Below are 21,965 nucleotides of genomic sequence, written 5' to 3' on the forward strand. Positions count from 1 at the left end.
CATATATTCATATTGGTTAGTGTAGATGAACCCCAGTCCCATGATATCGAAAATAAATTTTTATGAATTTTAGCCACCCACACTCGAGACATAGCGGCATGCAGGTCCAATCTTTTAATTAAAAGAAACTGCAATGTACATCTCATTTAGAGTCATTTACACTATACATCCTAAAATCTGCAGATATCCGAATACTTGAAAATATAATTTGAAAATTTTGAATAACAAATTAGTGAGCAAATATTATAACATTCGGACTGCACACTAATAAATATACTGTTATACATATTATATATGAAGAATATATTTTTTTTTCGTGATTTTGTTTATCCTACTGAACTCTTTAAAATCTGATTATTCTTTTGTTAATATGTCCCTCTAAATAGAATACCGGTAGGCCTACCAGTAGTTGGACACATATTTATTAACTACAAGGATACACTAAGTGATAAAATATAACATAATTTGTCATGAAACAGACAACATTCTACATGTATTGTTGTTTATTTATACCTAAAATCAATGTCTGAAGTCACATACTGAACGTAAAAATAAGTTATTTTCAAAATATTTAGCTTTTTTATTATGTTAAACTGGCAATGTTAAAAATGGTCACGCAACCTATAGTACCCAAAAGTAAAATAACATGTATTATATAGTGGCAATCTTCTTCCAAAAACACCAATCCAACCAAAATATCACATCTATCCCACACACAAAAAATATACAGTATTTCACCAGTGCATTATACTTATAGGTTGAACAGGAATTTTGGAGCACCTTCAATTTTGGGGAGTGAGTGCACATTTAAAAAAAAAAAATGTTTTTATACAATCCAGAACAACTTTTGAAAGTCAGTTTCAAAGATATGCTTGCTATAGTTAAGAACTTGGTGTGTAGGCAGTAATCAAAATTAGTCTGTGCAAATTTTGCAGGTAGTTTAAAATTTAAAAAAGCGTATCATATTATTATTTCAAACACTGTGCACCAATTCTGGCTTAGTGCCTTTGTTTTCAAAACACAAATAACTCCACCCCAACCAGTCACAGGTATTTGCTGATGCTTATGTATCATTTTATTTCAATTATAAATTATAATTAATTAAATATTACATACCTGCTTGACAGTCCACGTTTGTAGTTAATGTGTTTGTCTGCAAAATATAAAATATGAGAAATATAAAATATGTAAGTTTACATTTCAATTTGAATCTCTTACTAAACTTTCCCAACTGACACAGATCTATACATTTTAAAATATATATCAGGACTCAAACGAGCAGACAAATTAAGCCAAAACTTTGCTTTGACCAGCTTGACTTTGTCACTGTAAGGCGAAATCTGTATCGTTTTTTAAAAATAATGACACCTGTAGTGTACACAATCACGGATGAATGAAGAACTTCAAGAATACCTATTCATATATAATAATTTGTGTAAGTATCCGAGAGTTTGAAATGACACTGGCGCCATAAAATCATGGGACAGGCTCACAGATACATGTAGGCGCTCTAGCTCAGACAACACCAGTGTCTGGCACTAAAATTACTGACTGTTTAAGCGGTGCACGGAAAAAAAGTCAAAGGAAAAAAGTCATAGGAAAAAAAGTCAAAGGAAAAAAAGTCAATGGAAAAAAGTCATAATTTTTTTTTTTTCCCTCCAGTAATCACAAATAACTAAAGAAGTGCCAATAATAGAAAAAATATAGCATTTTCCATTCCTACATGCATTAAAAAAAGTCTACATGTGTTTTCGCTAGTTATTAACTAGTGACATGTAGTTTGTTTGTTTTATATGTAGATATGTACCAAACAGTTTAATAGAGCAACACCTTTTAATAATAACAATTAACCAAACCACAAATTGGTACTTCTAATTTCCGGAAAACATGTTTAGCTGTTTAATATTAATGAAGCGATGTAATGTGCTGATTGGTTGTAGTTCAGATTAGTCACTCTATTGACCTGTAAGTCGACACACATTCGGATTACCAATGAAGGCGAACACACTGTCTATACATATTATTGCATAACTCATTAAAGGGAAGACGGCTACAATTATTTTTGATGGGAAAACTGATAAGTTAATTACTCCAGGGCTTCTAGAATTTTTATAAAATCCACTGTGATTTAAAAAATTTACTAACCACGATTAAAAATTCACTAGCCTTACTATACTTTAAGTTAATACAATTGTACTAAATAATAGTAATAATCAGATATGACACCTAAACAGGGAGGCAGAGCTTAAAAACACTCACATTTTGGGGGTTGGGGGGGGGGGGGGGCAGAATATTCATATTTACAAAATAGACTTAACTGCAACATTTGACAAAACAAAATTCACTAGCCATCGGGCATGGCAATAGTAGTTATTTACTAGCCCAACATTGAATACCACTAGCCATGGGTGTGGGGCTACCATAATCTAGAAGCCCTGTACTCTGTTGTTGGCTAGACACTTGTGCTTAGGAAGAAGTGTTACTAATAACAACAAAAATATATATATATATATAGTTTGACTTTTTTTCCATCGACTTTTTTCCCTTTGACTTTTTTTCTCTTTGACTTTTTTCTTTTGACTTTTGTTCCATGACTTTTTTTCCCTTAACTTTTTTCCTTTGACATTTTTTCCTACAATCGTTGAAGAATATAACTTTAATTCTATTGTGAGTCATGTGCGCTGAAAACTGTATATGGGTGTGTTTACGGCAAGCAAATATTTTTAGGGAGGCTGGATCATGCTCCACTGGAATATATATTGAAAAAAATATGTGTTGGGAGCAGCAGACCTTGAAGACATGATTAACTACAAATGTAGTTTCACGCAGACTTTCTCATAATTAATAAATAAATTCAACATACATATACAAAGATATCAAAATTATAAAATAATACAGGAAAACCTGTCCTAGCAGCCACTGTAAATTCTATAAAAATTTATTGTTGCTATTGACAAGGTGAAACAAATAAGTGATCTTCTCACTTTCACAGGTACTATAGTGTCCATTCTGTCAGACATCTCCACTGTACATCAATTAAGAAATTGTGACTGTGGAATGCATCTAATTGCCTCTGGGTAATCTAGGCTTGACATTGGTAGATTCATCTACTAGGACAATACCCTGCATGGAGTAGTAATTCAATGAAAACGGAAGACAACCTTGTTACTTTTTATTATTTCTAAAGAAAGCGAAATGTGTGGAATGGTGATTTTTTTTAGAAAACTCTAGAGCACACATCCATTAATTAGCAGGAAAAAGAACAACTGCCTGTAAATGTTGCACCTGTATTCAACCTTCACATGTCTGTTGCTTTCGACTATTCCTTTGTGTGGCATGTTTCTTTGGCTTATATTATTTTCTTAGATTATAACTTCAAGTTTCCCTCCTGTTAAAAACTTCTCCCTCTCAAAAGTTTGAGACAGAAGTGACTTCGCTTTATGATTTTGACCTCGCGTGAGGCTCGATATATATATATATACATATATCAATGTCAAGATTTAGTAAAAGTGGATTTTTTAAAAATGTACTTGTGTATGTTCCAGTGTCTGAGCCATGTGTTTTTTCTATTGCATGCGTAGACTTGAGATCATGCAAAGATATTAAACGTTATACATTTTCTAATTACAGCAACAACCATGTAACATACAGTGTGCACATCGGTTTTTTGGTTCATACTTACATGAACAAAAAAATAATTGCCATCAAAATTAATTCTTAATTAAATATGTGGTCATACTATCCAAATTAATATATTGTCATATATGCACAATTAGTTTTGCATAAAGTATCTCTTTTCCTTTATTTTTCTTGGTTTTCTTTTTTTTAATTCTCTCTGCTTTTCTTTGCCTTTCCTATATTTCCCCACTTTCATTTCTATTTTCTTTTTTCTTTTTTTGTTAAAATATTTTTTATTTAAGTCAATGTACTAGAAGTTTTTAAGTAATACTCTTGTATACAAGACTAGCCCGAGTACTCTGACTGAAGAGAGCTAGACATACATTTAGCTCTAATATCACAACAATGCTATGTTTGACGTCAAATACATTTACATTGTAGGAAGGAAATGTTTTATTTAATGACACACTCAACACATTTTATTTACGGTTATATTGCGTCGGACATATGGTTAAAGACCACACAGATATTGAGAGAAGAAACCCGCTGTCACCACTTCATGGGCTACTCTTTTCGATTAGCTGCAAGGGATCTTTTTATATACACAAACCCACAGACAGGATAACACATGCACTTTGGTGCACTGACTGGAGCAAGAAATAGCCCAGACCGACCGCACATCGAGCGAGCTCTTTTACCACTGGGCTACGTCCCACCCCCAACATACACACACACACACAGCCAGGAACACAGATGTAGAGAAAGTTAAAGTTTGTTTTGTTTAACACCACCACCAGAGCACATCGCCTACTGGATGTCAAACATTTGGTAATTTTTATATATAGTCATATATATACTATAGTCTGAAGAGCGAAATTCTACATTTTGTCATTAGTAGCAAGGGATCTTTCATATGCACCATCCCGCAGACAGGATAACACATCCCACAGACAGGATAACACATTCCACAGGCAGGGTGGTCTTTGATAGACCAGTCATGGTGCGCTGGCTAAAAGAACGAAACATAGCCCAATGAAGATGTAAAGAAATATTCCAAATAAGAAACTGTAGACCTAAATTTTATTAAATTTCGAAATGATTTAATTTCAAATTTCATTTCTTAACAGTCTAAACTAAATTGTGTTTTGTTTGAATATTAACTAACAAGAACAGCAACAGTGATCGACAATAATACAGAACACTACGGTAGTCTACCCCAAGACCGATGAATGACCTTGACATTGTTACATAATTGGTTTTCAAAATGTACGAATTTATTTAGTTATTAAAAGTGTATGCCGTATTTGTACACGTGGATTGTTGTATTACAAACTCAAAATGCTTCTGGTAAGAGGCATCGAGTTTTGATAACCGTGAACTGAATAGAATAACACTTTGGTTTACGTTTCCTGTAGGTTATGAGCCGTCTTCGCCAGACACTCAAACATTTGAGTCAAAGCTAACGCCACCGCACTCCAGCATTACTGCAAGTATATGTATGTACCATATGCACATTTTGTATTTATATATCGTATAGATAGACTTGCTGAAGTGACGTAAAGATTCCTAAAAATGTTTTATTATTACAATGAAACGGCGTCTGGCACTTTGTTGATAAACAAATGTACGCGCATAAATACATAATACGCACTTAACACGTTACGTATTACGCCTGACATTTTAGTAGAGATCCAATCAGATTCGTTCTTACAAATATGTTGAACTAGAATATACCATATTACAACTAATCTATATCCAGTTAATTATTCACATCCATTACAGTTATATCAAATATTATATCAAAAGGCAAATAATCCATTTTATACTGTACTTAAAAAAAAAAAAAAAAAAAAAAAAAAAAAAAACCTGCCAAATACATCAATCCACTTTTTCAACATTAAACCTGTTTGGATTGACAATGGAATCCACGATTCAGTGTAGGTAGGCCTATACACTCACGATATCGCGGTACTTAATGAACATTGATAGTGCAGAAATAAAATAATATACCTGCATACATCAAAGGAACATTCCTGAGTTTGCTGCAATTTTTAAGATGTTATCGACTAACAGAGACTTTTTAACGATTGTAATTACAAATGAAATATATTTTTCTGCATAAAATATTATTGGTTGTATATTAAACGTGTTTCTGATCGTTCTAATATTTGTACTAGGTTAAATTTCATTTCCCCCCCCCCCCCCCCCCCCCCCCCTTTCATACGTACGAAATTATTTGAAGACAAAATCCAGTTTGGGCTTCTTACAAATATCAAAACGACCAGAAACACATTGAATATACAGACACTGATATTCTAAACAAGAAAATATATTTAATATGTAAGTTTAATCGTAGAAGTATTTTATAGTCGGAAATATCTTACAATGCAGCAAACTCAGGAATGTCCCTTTAAGTTTAAGGTATACTTTTGTTGGATTTTACCTCATATGTCCATGTTCTACACGTCATATATTTGCATATAGGCCTAAATCCTGTTTGTAAATAAATATTACTGGCGGAAGTGTGCCTTACCGTTGCAGACTTTTTCGAAGTGCTTCTCATGATATCGCGGCAACTCTAAAATATGGTATACAATTCACCTGAATGGTTAAATCTGTTGCTTTTATTCACAAATTTACAGTAAAATTGAAGAAACAAATTTTGAACACAAAAAAAGATTCTAAAATTCGGTTGCAACCTTTCGTTTGTTCAATTCAGCTACATGTCTACAGTTTCCCACAGAAAAACAGTTTATTTCTGTGTAAAACAGAGAGCGCATTTAAAAACTCGTCTTGTCACTCGAACGTATGATCAAAATATCAGGGCTGACATGATTCTATTTAAGACAATAAGTTATATTCTGCCCATTTTACAAAAGTACAACAGCCTCTCGCATATTCTGATTGTCGAGATAATGTGTAATGACATTTTCAGGTTTTTAAAAATATATTTTGGACCCTTAAATTTCCCGATATATTTCTACTTCGGTTGCATTCTAAAAATAGTAACCCCCCCCCCCCCCGTAACACACACCAATTCCAGATACGTTGATATCCAGGGTCTGATGTACTATTTAAAAGAAATAGTACACATGTACCGAGAAATACCATCTGTTTACAAACGGTCAATGAGTAGTTGATCGTCGCAGTGGTCAGGTGCGTGCGTCCTAAATTGTTGGTGGCAGACACGAGTCCATGAGTTGACACGACTGACCAGTACGTGGACAATGAACAATTTACTTGCAGTCCAGTGGCGGTGAGTTATTTCTTTAGCAGTGATATAAAATACGGCATTCGTTGGAGGTCATTGTTACAATTATTAGTGGTTTTGTTATATGTATAAAGTAGTACATCAAACATTTTATGGTGTATATCAGGGGATCGGGCGGGCAAAGAGGTGTACGAGAGAAGATATATATTATAAGTTGTAGAAGCATCACGAGGGGTATATGGCTTTTTATGTACCCTCTGTGTGTTCTTTTACCCCGAGCCGAAGGCGAGGGGGTAAAAGAGCACACAGAGGGTACATAAAAAGCCATATACCCTGAGAGATGCTTCTACAACGAATTTATCTTGCCGACATGTTAAACCATATAGCCAAATAATTAAAATAACGCCAGACAATAATTGTTAACAATTTATTAACGGAGGAGCCGTACCACGCGGACGCGAACGAAAGCACTTGCCAGTGACGAAAAATAGTTCCATCGATAAACGAGTTTTTAACTTCAAATGTTTGTAATACGAAATTGTCTGAAACAGATTATTAAAAAAAAAAAAAAAAAAAAACCACTTTTTTTTATCAGAAATGTATGTAGTAAAAAAAAAAAAAAAAAAAAAAAAAACTGTTGCTAATCGCGCATTAATACAATAACACCACGACCGTAATTAGGTGGCCGAGTTCAACATTGCAGCTTTTAAAAGTATTGAAATAGTGTATTTTATAGTAAAAATAAAATTAATTGTGTATACTTGATTGATTATCAATGTTATTTATAATCTAATTATTGCTTTAGCATTAACTGGGGCGGCTGGAAACTTGGAAATTACAGACGGGGTATAAGAGAATTTGGCTCCGCCCACAGGGGGATAAGGGATTTGTCCAACGGCAAACAACCAATGAGATTAAAGAATTTTACATGAAGGCGAGATAAATATATATATATATAAAGAGACATACACAAAGATTGCCCATTTAATTGTTCATTAGTCTGATATTAAGAACAGGGTGAAGATATGTAAGAACGTACACAAGTCAATACAAATTAAAACTATTGGTTAAATTTAAAACAAAATTATTAAATAAAAAATGGGGTGGAGATAAAAGAACAGGATTAGGCCCTACTCTATATCGAGGACTAACAACCAGAACAGGATGTGTTCAATGTAAACGTTTTCAGATGAACAAGTTTTAACGTTTAAAACATTCTGAACAATGTTAAAAGAAAATAAAAAAAATATTTTATCAATTAATTTAAAATTAAAATTAACAATTTAGTTTTTTAGTTGGAATTTACTTTTAGAATATAAATAACAAAAAGAAAGCCAGCTGATATTAGCTATCTAGAACATTATTAGCAAGCATGTTGTTAATTATCATGCAACCATGCTTCCTGTGACCCGATAATCCCGACATGTTAATTCGAAGTGTATTTAGTCACTGCCTGATAACACCTCCATTGCTAGCAAGATAACTTTGGCGTTGCTATGTGTTATCAGGTTACTAGGAAATGAGTTCTGCGCAAAATGGATGTTTGCTCAATTTCCAGATAGGTCGTTTCCTCATATTACTCTGACTCTCACTCACCCCCACACCCAAAACAGAAAAACAACAACAAACAACACAACCAAACAAAACAAATAATAAATAAATAAACTAACAAAATGTACAAAACAAAAGTACCGGTGTTTTTTTTTTTGCAATATGCCCACGGACCTTCGCGCCCTCACCATAAGCCTAAACGACCCCTCTCCCCTCAAAATCCTGGCTAAGGGCACTATTCTTATGAAACCTATACACCTATCCCTTTTAAAAGAAAAATCATTATAAAAACAACAAAAACGGATCGTTCTTCCTTATTAAAAAAAATAACACCTCATTGCTTTTTCCCCAATACGTAAAACCTTTTCTCATAAAATGAACAGATTTTCTTAAGGAATGTGAATGTTACTATATAAAACACAATTTCCATGGCGTGTTACATTGTACTTATAGATGTCACTTTGGGGTAAGCCTATATTTTTATGCATAGGACTGGATTCAAGCGTGAAGTTTGAACTAGAATTTTATTTTACATGACATCACTTACACTCCATGCTCCACTCCTAATAATCACCGGAGTTGATGACTTTTTATATTCTTTATAAAGTATGACTTTGCAACAACAAAAAAAGTCTCATACAAAGGACAGCCATCACACTTTGGCGAACAGCGTGATTGACGTGTGCGTGTCTCGAGAACGAGCGCTAGCGGTCGCTATTAGCCGGTTTTGTGCGTGTGCGCGCGCGCGCGTGTGTGTGCGTGTGTGTGTGTGTGTGTGTGTGTGACACTGTGTGTGACAGTACATGCACTGAGAAACATTTACCAATGAAATGACTTTTTAAAAAAGTGATGAAACAACGTAATAGACGTGATGAACAAGCCTGTGTTCATTAAGTAGGTTATATTACGAGCGCTCGCCAACAAGTTAACTGCCACACACCCTATCACATTCATTTGTGACGCTTGGAAAGACTCGAGAAATATGTCTGAACAGCGGGAGTCTGTTCTGCGGAATGAACTCGACAATAACCAAACAAGGGCATCGTGACATTGACATGAATAGGGAGATATTTTTACAAAATTTACTCTCACATGATTTACACTGGACAAACACGTCTGACAAGGAAGTAGAACTTTCATTTCAATGGCCACCTCTCTCTCTTTTAAATAACAGCTCTTTATAATAAATAATAATAAGAAGAAATTTATGTTGGACCAACAAATAAAAATCCATTATGAGTAATAATTTATGCTTCCTGTTTTCGCTTAACTAGTATTTTATTATCTATGATGTAAATGTAATTAACAAAACTATATAGTGAAATAAAATATCCTCGAACACAAAGTACTGAAATGGGAGGGGGCGAGATAATGTGGTTTGCTTTGGTATGCAGGACAGGACTCTGTTTAACATTATCTGGATGCTGTCTTGTACCGAGATACGACTTTAAAAACAAGCTGTTCTCTCTTTTTGACATATTATTTAAAATTATATATTCTATTATGAAAGTCTGGCCAAACTGATAGTGAAGTTTCATTGGGACAAAACAGTAGATGATTGCATGAATCTCTATCTTGTGCCAGACACTCTCGAGGAGATCCTTTTCTGGATATTCCATCCTTCCTGCACCGCCAAAAAGAAGACTGCCACTCACAGACTAGTTAACTTAATCAAACCTAGCACCGGACAGAGCTCATTCGAATAAGTACAGCTGTGATGACCTGCACACATGGTATCAGGTGTTCGCGTAAGTGGAGCATATCCTGCCCCACCGGTGGTACCCGTCATGAGTGCTGCACATGGAGGAATCCATGGTCCTAGCTACACATTAACATACAATTATATTCATAAGCGTACGAGACGGGGGAAGGGGGAGATATTCGGGTGTGTGTGTGTGTGTGTGTGTGTGTGTGTGTGTGTGTGTGTGTGTGTGCTAACCTAAGACCTTTTTACCATGTATTTCCATCATTCTACCCTCAAAATTACCGTAGTTGTAATCCATGTAAAAAAAGAAATCGTAGTCACTCGTTTGCAACTCTATATAGGTGTTTGAGAGTAATGCTAATATGAATAAAAGTTGTTATTCAGATTCGGGCACTTACATATACATATACATATACATATACATATACATATATATATCCCCCTACAAATATATATATATATATATATATATATATATATATATATATATATGTATATTAATTGACAGAAGGCACAAACTAACGTGAAACTTTTCTCCGAGGTGAGATCTATTCCCGTCAGTGGATTTCTTGTATTTTGATTCGTTATAAACAGTACAGCGCATATAAACGATACTTGCTGTGACAAGGGAAGGGTAGCCTGTGTGGAGGTAGCGGGTTCACGTGGGTGGCTTATAAGAGGCGGGACCTAGCTCAGTAGAAGGCTTGCCTGAGGCACAGGCGTCGTAGGATCGAATCACCTCTGTACACCCATTCTCAGATTGGGTTCCAACCAGTGCTCCCAAGACTGGTATATGAAAGGTCGTGGTATGAGATGTCCTGTCTGTGTGAAAGTGGATATAATAATAAAAGATCCCTGGCTGTTGATAGAAAAATGTGTCGGATTTCCTCCAAGACTTCATGTCAAAATTACCAAATGTTTGACATCCAACAGCCGATGATTAATAAATCAGTGTGCTCTAGTGGTGTCGTTAAACAAAACAAACTGTTGTAGCTTTTATATGCGGGGTATTTAGATCCACTGCTAAGCTATAATGCTGGGCCCAATTTCACAAACTATCGTAAGCCTAGTTTTGCACGTAAACGTAAATCTACAACTAAGGCACAATTCTTGTTGACCGGCCTCGGTGGCGTCGTGGCAGGCCATCGGTCTACAGGCTGGTAGGCACTGGGTTCGGATCCCAGTCGAGGAATGGAATTTTTAACCCAGATACCGACTCCAAACCCTGAGTGAAAAGTAAAGTTTGTTTTATTTAACGACGCCGCTAGAGCACATTGATTTTTTATCTTATCATCGGCTATTGGACGTCAAACATATGGTCATTCTGACACTGTTTTTAGAGGAAACCCGCTGTCGCCACATAGGCTACTCTTTTTACGACAGGCAGCAAGGGATCTTTTATTTGCGCTTCCCACAGGCAGGATAGCACAAACCATGGCCTTTGTTGAACCAGTTATGGATCACTGGTCGGTGCAAGTGGTTTACACCTACCCATTGAGCCTTTGCCTAGCACTCACTCAGGGTTTGGAGTCGATATCTCGATTAAAAATCCCATGCCTCGATTGGGATCCGAACCCAGTACCTACCAGCCTGTAGACCGATGGCCTGCCACGACGCCGGTCAAACCCTGAGTGAGTGCTCCGCAAGGCTCAATGGGTAGGTGTAAACCACTTGCACCAACCAGTGATCCATAACTGGTTCAACAAAGGCCATGGTTTGTGCTATCCTGCCTGTGGGATGCGCAAATAAAAGATCCCTTGCTGCCTGTCGTAAAAAGAGTAGCCTATGTGGCGACAGCGGGTTTCCTCTAAAAAAATCTGTGTGGTCCTTAACCATATGTCTGACGCCATATAACCGTAAATAAAATGTGCTGAGTGCGTCGTTAAATAAAACACTTCTTTCTTTCTTTCAATTCTTGTTGCTGTTGTAGTTCACCAAATATAGTTAGAAGAACACATTTTTTTTTTTGTCTTTAAAATACTCCAGCTTCTGTAATGATGTGATTTACTGCGTGAAATTGATGCCAAACGCGTGCAAACGCACGACAGGTATAACTGCTAGTAGCAGACGTAAACGTACGATGTTTAGTGAAATGGGCTCCTGTTCAGTAATGTTGTTTTATTTTAGAGACGTGTGATGGCCGGGGGAGGTGCAGATGGAGGATGAATAGGCATATTTTCACTTGGAATTTGTAAACCATTGAAATATTTCTACTTTTTCACAATTACCGCACCAGTAGGTATTATTAAATATTATTAATAATATAGGCGGATAATACGGCTTTTCATTCGACCATCTTGCGGAATGACCCACGTGCAGCACTATTATTTCGTATTTGTAAAACGTCACGATCAAGAGCTGTGATTTTGTAGACATGCACTGTTTGATGGAGTTACTCATTTCACGGACAATAAATGACCCCTGGGCTCCACTGGCAGTGTAAGCAACGAAAGTATTGTTCTTTTTCGAGTCCTTGGTCAATCGTTCACTGAGCAGGAAACACAAAATGGCAGGGTGACACAGGTGCATTGGGAGGGAAGTATGCGCAAGGCAAATCGGTTCGAAGTAATGATGCAGACGTATTTGAGTGAAGAATACAAACAGCTTGGTTTTTTGTGTGTGTGTTTTTTATTTATTTATCTAAATCAACAACTGTGCTACAGTACTATATGAGCTTAACACCACACACTTTTACGCTGTTAAAGTTTTCTATAGTCGCTTATCTACACCCAGCACATTGTTTAATCCATAGCTATTTAGACATGGGGCGCTATTTAGCTCAGGCGGTACAGCGCTTGCCTGAGGTCCTTTGATTGCGGCATCGAACGTCCTCTCTGGACCCATTCTCTGATTGTTTTCCCCCATCCCAACCATTGCCCTACGACTGGTATAACAAAGGTCGTGGTATGTGCTGTCTTGTCTGAATGTGCATATAAAATATCCCTTTCTGTTAATGGGGAAAATGTAGAGGGTTGCTTCTGAAAACTACGCATTAAAATTATCAAATGTTTGACATCCAATAGCGGATGATTGATCAATCAATCCTCTAGTGGTGTAGTTAAACAAAATAAACAAACTTTAACTTTTAGACATTTGGGTTAGAGACTGACACAAGAATCCCTCCATCACCACATAGGTTGCTCTTTATATTGTGCACTTCTCTTACAAACCGGATCGACCGCTACAATATAGAAATCCTAGTAGACTCAGGGCGATGGGGAGGGCAGGGGGAAGGCGAAGTCATCTGAGCTACATCATTAAAGTTTAACGACGGTATGCTATTGGTTAGATGTTAGTGAGTAGTAAGGTAGAAATTGATGTAGTTGTCCTCATCTCTCCGACTGATTCATTATAAGTGTGGGAGCCGGTACCGGGGTGCGAACCCAATACCTATTGGACTTCAATACATATGAGCTCAAGTTCAGTGAATTACCACTACACCAAACCCAGTACCTATGAGCCTCAAGTCCAGTGACGTGCCACTACATCAAACGACTGAGCCTTAAACCCTGTGACTTGCCACTATACGAAAGGACTGAGCCTCAAACCCAGTGACTTGCCACTATACGAAAGGACTGAGCCTCAAACCCAGTGACTTGCCACTACACCAAACGACTGAGCCTCAAACTCAGTAACGTACCACTATACGAAAGGACTGAGCCTCAAACCCAGTGACTTGCCACTACATCAAACGACTGAGCCTCAAACTCAGTGACTTGCCACTATACGAAAGGACTGAGCCTCAAACCCAGTGACTTGCCACTACACCAAACGACTGAGCCTCAAGTCCAGTGACTTGCCTCTACGCCACACAACTTAGCCTCAAACCCAGTGACTTGCCATTACACCAAACGACTGAGCCTCAAGTCCAGTGACTTGCCTCTACACCACACAACTGAGCCTCAAACCCAGTGACTTGCTACTACACCAAACCACTGAGCCTCAAACCCATTGACTTGCCTCTACACCAAACGACTGAGCCTCAAACCCAGTGACTTGCCATTACACCAAACCACTGAGCCTCAAACCCAGTGACTTGCCTCTACACCAAACGACTGAGCCTCAAACCCATTGACTTGCCTCTACACCAAACGACTGAGCCTCAAGTCCAGTAGTTATGTTCTGGGAAAATCAGATCAACTACTGTATCATTGAAATCTTCGTCCATATCATAATTAGACCAAGTCCACGCCAAAACAAAAACTGACAATATTCCCCATGAAACATCACAACCCTCCACAGGCCTATATCCCTCAAAATAATATCCCAGGATGACTCCTTCTCCATATCCCACGAAAAAACCCAAACAAACCCAAAACAAACAACAATAACAACAATTTTCTTTTTTTAAATTCAACAACACCCTTCAAACAAAATGATACAAGCAAAATGACCCTCCCCTTCCAAAATCACAACGTTATATAAGTTTAGAAAGTAAACAAAAACAAAAAGGAAAGAAAAGAGTGAAGAACTGGAAAGCAGAGGAATGTTTGTGTTAGACACTTTCACATTTGAAACTATGGCCACTTGAGATGTCTTAGCATGTAGTAGTTACGACACTAGGTCAATGGATTAACAGCAGTGTTTCTTACATTCTTATATTCGTATATATATATACATGATACCACGGCCTTTCATATGCCAACTGTGGTGCACTAGTTGAACCTACGACTTAAGAGTACATAGCTGTAACACACACAAACCTGCGTATACCTATTTGTAGCATACATTTCAGTATAAAGAATGAAATTGCTGACAGCTACTGTATACCGTGCCAAAAAGAATGCAAATTTCCCCACCTAACATTATATAACAAAAAAATAAGTCACGGGTATACGTAAACGTCCAGTTTATAACGGGTACATGGCCTTTTTACATGAGGATAATAAAAGAGTTACCAGTTATGATCAATTTATGTCCCGAATGAAATTATTTACTTGTTACGATAATAACTAGTACCGAGTTGGTTATTATATTTAGTTATTACCTCATCTTTTTTTCTTTCTTTTTTATAAAAAAAAACTTTTATTAAATTTGTATTTTATGCAAGTTCACAACCAAAACAAACTTATATTTATTCTGTTCCAAAATTGTTAAATTATATATACTATTACAAATGGGCCCATTGGACTATTTCACTGGTGTTTAGTACAGTTAAAGTCATTGGTTTGTAAGCGTCAAATCGACCAATAATATCATGCGTTACACCAATGTATTTTTATTTCCACGGTTATGAGTATCCGCTGGGATAATAAACATTTATATGTCCATGTGTAAACCATCTCTATGAATAATGCCAGTATGGGGTAAAGGTTTTCACGCCGGGTGTTTGACGCACGATCAGCCAGCAATTTTTTTTGCCAAAGGAATAAAGTTTACCTGTTGTTAATCTCCGTTTTATGCATGGGCGTTGTCTGCAGATTTTAATTCATAAAAATTGTTTACGTTCCACCTATAATAAGTTTTGTATCGTTGCATAATTCAGCCATTGGCCTATGTCGATGTAATGAACTATTTATGTTGTTCTATAATGGATCTTCACTTAAGGTAGTACTATACCAAATAACTTCCGGCTGGGTCAAAGCTCGAGGTGCACCCAACTTTTGATAGAGAAGTGAACACCACAAGTCCTGTGATTGGTTATAAATGTGAGTGTGTTGGTTGTAAAAAATAATAGTTTCATCTGGGTAAAATAAATGTGCAATTTTATTTCATCTAGTACCAATGTGTCAAGTAGCCTTGTGCTTGAAACATGTATGGGGTACCTGTAAAAAAAAGTACTCGAATTTTGTGCGAAACTAGGGTAGTCATAGACGCTACCCGTTATCTCAGAAACGAGCAGCTTGACCCCCATTTTTTTCTGATTCACTTTAAGTGTAAGGGGTGGTAGTATTTATATCCGTGGCGTTTATGTCGGTTGATACGTTGCAGGTAGGAGTTTTAGCCGCATATGTTACTATTGTCGTCTATGGGATTTGATGTGGTAGTATACGCCCTTAATGTTCTCACGGTCAGACCAGGGCCCGTGCTTATAAACGTTTTAAGAGTCCAGACTCAATCTCTAATGACGTCACACGCATACAGTTTGTCAATCTAATTAAAATTAGCTCCACTATTACATGTGGATCTAACACCAGCCAGTTGGAGCTCATGGAGCTCATAGATTGACAGTTTGTATGGCGTTGTCATGACGTTCACGTCTCAGACTCTATAAGTGCCAGGCCTGGCCGAACTTTAAAAGCTTATTCTCATAGTATCTAGTATTTTGAAGGACTGTAGACGAACTGATCCAATTTTGAGTTTATAAAAAGAGATGGCTTTGACGTAAAGTCGAACCTGCTGAAACAACAGTAGTCCATGTCCCATTACATGTTTGTAAACTCAAAGGCTACCTTAGCTAAGGACTATTTAAACAATACCTAGGGCGAGGTGGGGGTACGTTTGGGGAATGTCCGAAGTATTCCAGTAAGTATTGCGAGTATCCTCGAGTAATAATGACACACACATACTCTCTCTCTCTCTCTCTCTCTCTCTCTCTCTCTCTCTCTCTCTCTCTCTCTCTCTCTCTCTCTCTCTCTCTCTCACGCACACACACACACCTTTGATAGTTCATCAAAAAATAAATCACAAAATTAAACTTGTTCTAGTTCCAGACAGTGTATTACTCATAGGCCTATGGCATAGCAACAAGTCCCCCGAAGACCACCCTTCTTTAACTCTGAAACCCAGTCTTTCTTACCGCCCCATAATCACCCGTTATCTATGATCTAAAGCGTCTTGCCTATCGACTCCACGCACGATACCCGTCTCTTCAATCATGACGCGTTCAATGGTTAGGCCTATCTGTGCTCAAACCTATCTCTGCCCGGTGGCTCTCTGTGCCGTGGGCCTGATCTCGATAGTGTTTGATGGTGCATGTTACTGAAGACAGTCATTTTTGTTCAAGACGGACGGACAGACAAATAGCCGGTCTCTGATTGGAAAGTTTTGAAGGACACAGGTAGACAGACACAGACACAAACAAGCGGACATATAATTCACACATACATACATACATACATACATAGATCAATACATACATACATGCATAGATCAATACATACATACACACACACACACACACACACACACACACACACACACACACACAGGATGATAGTTCGTTATAGCAGTAGTTCGTTGTACACATTTGTATACGTTGGTTATTAATATATAGTGAGATAAAACAGGACTTTACAATCAGTTCCTTCTATGCAGTAGTTCGTTCTAAACATGTTCGTTATAAGTGTACTTTACTGTATAATTCGATTGGCCCACCATTTCTTACAGCTCATAATCTTTTATTACACCATAAAATACACCTCTTTATTTCTCAGTCGTATTATTGCCCCGACATGTCGATCTTTCTACATTCTGCATTCCATGGGACCACACGACTGCTGTCGACGTTCTCGGAAACATAGTCCCATATTGAATAGTCAATGGGGTTGCAGTCGGTGGACATAAAAAAGGAAATTTCGAGATGTTTGGGTCAAAAATAACACTCGAAGAACTAAAGAAGTGCTTTTTATCCTAGAGAAACAAAGGGGCTATGAGAATAAAAAATAGTTCGAGAGTCGACCATCGTTGGTAGTAGGTACAGTAGATGTGGACTGGGTTCTAACTGGTATAGCATGTTTTGACTCTATGTGTTGTACCGGCCTCGGTGGCGTCGTGGCAGGCCATCGGTCTACAGGCTGGTAGGTACTGGGTTCGGATCCCAGTCGAGGCATGGGATTTTTAATCGAGATACCGACTCCAAACCCTGAGTGAGTGCTCAATGGGTGCTCAATGAGTGGGTGCTCAATGAGTGAGTGCTCAATGGGTAGGTGTAAACCACTTGCACCGACCAGTGATCCATAACTGGTTCAACAAAGGCCATGGTTTGTGCTATCCTGCCTGTGGGAAGCGCAAATAAAAGATCCCTTGCTGCCTGTCGTAAAAAGAGTAGCCTATGTGGCGACAGCGGGTTTCCTCTAAAAACAGTGTCAGAATGACCATATGTTTGACGTCCAATAGCCGATGATAAGATAAAAAATCAATGTGCTCTAGCGGCGTCGTTAAATAAAACAAACTTTACTATGTGTTGTATGTAAAAATCATTAATAATATTTTAAAAGTAAGCCATTTTATAAAAATTAAATTTTCAGCATCAAAACACACTATAACAAACTGCTTTAGTATGAAATATCAATGTTTTGTTTTGTATACCTTTTCCGCTATTCAACTTCAAAAAATGGGCCGCTTTTTTTCTTCTTCTTTTGTTCTCACACGACAATTTATATATACTCTTAAGAAAAAGTAGCGGAACTCTAATAAGAATTTACCATTGCCAAAATTATAAGGTATATTAGCTGTGGGGAATGGTTATATGATAATAGTGAATTAATTGGGCAAATATTACAACTGGTAGTTCAGTATTACTGTAGGTTTTATGACCAACAAAGATCTTGAAGGACGATTGGGGTCAGAAGTGAAATTTGAAAGTTGTCTTTTTTTATCACTAAATCGCAAAGTCAAACAATAAAAACGATCAACAGAATGAAAAAGATTGACAGAAATAATGTTCCACAGTGATTAATGGACCTTCCTGTAAATTGCCAAAATCGAGAATGACATCCCACGCACGTGTACGGGGCAACTGCGTGATGCACGTGCAAACTATGAATGTGTTTCGGTGTGTTGATAGACATACCTGAACGTTCTTTACTGGGATGTCTGTGGTCAAAACGTATGTTCTGTCTAATAGTTGATATTAACATTAATATTCCAGGTCCCCCTACTTTTTTTTAAAGAGTTTATAATTAATGTTTAAACTCCCGTAACAGAACATGTCTTGACATCATTTAACTGTGAGACGTGCGCTTTCTGAAGCAGGTGAGTTGGCAGCTATACTAATTATGTCACCCCTCAGGCCTCTGTTTAACCAGCGGTAGCTACGACACCACGATCTGTTAGGAGATCGTGTTTCTTATTCCTTAGGCATACGACTGCCAAACGTTTACCGTTGAGCTAAATATCGCTTACTTGGATCGATATCTACGATCGAATACGAACAGTACAAATATTCTCAACGTATCATGGAGGTTAGCATAGATTTACCACTCATTTTTGATATACCAGTCGTGCAGCTTTATTTAGAACTGAAATTAAGCATTTCTACGATCCGCAGAAATGCACGGAAGATCTGTACCAGTGGGTACCACCCTATACTCAATGTCCGACAAAGACTGGAACCGATGGCATATAGTGGTAAAGTCATCGAAATGAAGGTTTATATGTTCTGGGTTCACATCCCACCACCGGATCTAGTCCAGAATGTTAGAAGCCCGAAAATACTTCACAATGAAAACTTTTTACTTTCATTCAGATAGTTTAAGCATGCTGTCTGTGTGAGAAACACTGGCGCGGGATGCGAACCCAGTATCTTCTAGCCTAAAGTTCGATGGCTTAATCGCTACAGCACCGATGGAATGCGGCGGGTGGTTGTGGTTGGAGGAGGGTAATTGCTATTAGTCACGTGGGAGTTTCTGATCCAGAGTGAAGGAATTGTTTGCCAGATCGTTGGAAATAAGAGGCTTGTTGGTCCATGAATAGTTGTGTATTTATGCATGATCAGCCAAGGTGAAAGTCGTCGTCACAGATAACACAACGTTGCAAGTCTTATGATAGCTTATGTCGGGCGCAGTGACCCAAAGCACGTGTGCTTAAAACGTCGCCGCGTCCACTAATCTAGAATGTATCCAGGTCGGAATGCCAATATGTTATTCTCCGTGAGGTGTAGGACGTAGGGGTGTGGCTAGATGTTTTAATCGAAGATAATGGCTGTGAATATGCAACCCCTGCGATTAAGAAAATTACCACGGCAAAAACAAATATGCCGTGAAAACACTGAATATAGACTACATCCCCCCCCCCCCCCCCCCAAAAGGGCAATGGCAGAGCTTGATAATATGAGAGTATTTCGACATTAAGTTTCCCAAAATGCCTTAGAAACTTAAATGTTTGAATAAATAATAAAGTTTGTTTTATTTAACGACGCCACTAGAGCACATTGATTTTTTTATCTTATCATCGGCTATTGGACGTCAAACATATGGTCATTCTGACACTGTTTTTTTTTCTTTTATAGGAAACCCGCTGTCGCCACATAGGCTACTCTTTTACGACAGGCAACAAGGGATCTTTTATTTGTGCTTCCCACAGGCAGGATAGCACAAACCATGGCCTTTGTTGAACCAGTTATGGATCACTGGTCGGTGCAAGTGGCTTACACCTACCCATTGAGCCTTGCGGAGCACTCACTCAGGTTTTGGAGTCGGTATCTGGATAAAAAATCCCATGCCTCGACTGGGATCTGAACCCAGTACCTACCAGCCTGTAGACCGATGACCTAACCACGACGCCACCGAGGCCGGTTAAATGTTTGAAATCCCTCTTGAAATTTGAAATTCGCCGCTGTTGTATTGTTGCGTAAAACCCATCCCTCCTGAAATTCGAACCCCGCCCCTGTTGTATTACTGCGAAACGGGGGAGTATGGTTTCACGAGAATACAAGCGTACAATTCATGCTAGTTCAGTCGTACGCTAAAAAATCCATTAACTTTGACACACCCTTATTTGGGCACCCCAGCGACCTTTAAATTGTCTAACGTGCAAATGTTAGTAGGGAGAGAGTGTAACGTTTAAGATAAGCACCCTGCAATATTCCAACGTGAATATATGATCATCATTCCCAAAACACGAAGGAAAACAAAGACAAAACAGTAGGTAACATTAGACAACATATCTTCCTAATTAAAAAGAACTAAATTCATAAATTAATTCGTTAAACAAAGCATTTTAAAGTTCCGAATCAGCGCTTGAAAGGATCTTCTGTATATCCATTTTTCACAGATACAGTAACACATATAGTAGTTGTGAAACATTAGTTGGAATCAGAAATAGTTGATCCAGACCACTCGATGGGATTGATCCTAGGACCTACCGTACCTCGGCGCACAATGATTGCTACTTCTGTGGTTCCTCGCGTAGCGTACAAAGTATTTCGATAAATAAAATCATATATTTACATGATAGACTAGTTGGATTAAGTCCACTCTAACTACCAACCATACATGACACGTCTGACATTCCATTTAAATAGTAAATCAATACCTTTTCTATATTCATTTTATTTTGAGAAACGAGAAACATAAAAAGAAAACTTACCGTTCTGATTAAAGCAGCCAAAAGACAAATGAAAATCTGTCTGTTGAAAGTCATTTTTAAAAGTAAAATTATTATCGTTGATAAAATTACTATTTCCCACTATTCTTTTTTTTTTAAGAACTCATTTTGGAGATCTTAAATCCGTCCAAAACTCCCGCACAAAATCCTTCAAAAGAAACTCTACGAATCTGTCCACTGAAACAGGTTGGTGCGCCACCGCCCGTATTTATTTCCAAATCCCGGATGACCTTCCGAAAGCCCGTGAAGCCACCGATATATACGCCACTAGACAAACTGGGTATGCGTAGCCCTGCTTAACGTTCTAATGCTCTTTCACGGGTGGCTGGGTATTTTAAGGTTTGCAAGCGGGGATAAGGTTTCCTCCCCTACTAGGTTTTGTAAAGAATCGGAGAATCAGAGAGGCTCCTGCCAAAGGGGGTATTTTTACGACACAGAACAAAGCCTACTGTCCAAGGGCGTGTCGTCTATTATTGCGGGTGCGTTATCACATGGTTCCCGCGACATGCTCGAGTGATCAGCGGGTCCGGTTATTATCGTCATTTCAATAGAACCTGTAATATTCAGTATGACGTGTCCCACTAAAGCAGGGAGGGTTCAGCTATATTGCGC

The 21,965-nt window shown here is 37.8% G+C and overlaps 1 protein-coding gene across 1 annotated transcript in view; it reads right to left on the reverse strand.

The window, feature by feature from the left end:
• The window catches only part of LOC121379679, a 179,487-nt gene extending 157,790 nt beyond the window's left edge, over positions 1-21,697 (reverse strand). The window contains exons 1-2 of the mRNA XM_041508328.1: positions 21,336-21,697; positions 1,117-1,153 (exon numbers count right to left, since the gene is read on the reverse strand). Of these exons, the coding sequence (XP_041364262.1) occupies positions 1,117-1,153; positions 21,336-21,389 (91 nt within the window). The 5' untranslated portion in view covers positions 21,390-21,697. The remainder of the gene's footprint in view (positions 1-1,116; positions 1,154-21,335) is intronic.
• Positions 21,698-21,965: the final 268 nt, after the last annotated feature.

The sequence above is a fragment of the Gigantopelta aegis genome, chromosome 8 (assembly GCF_016097555.1).
Source record: "Gigantopelta aegis isolate Gae_Host chromosome 8, Gae_host_genome, whole genome shotgun sequence".
Lineage (NCBI taxonomy): Eukaryota > Metazoa > Mollusca > Gastropoda > Neomphalida > Peltospiridae > Gigantopelta > Gigantopelta aegis.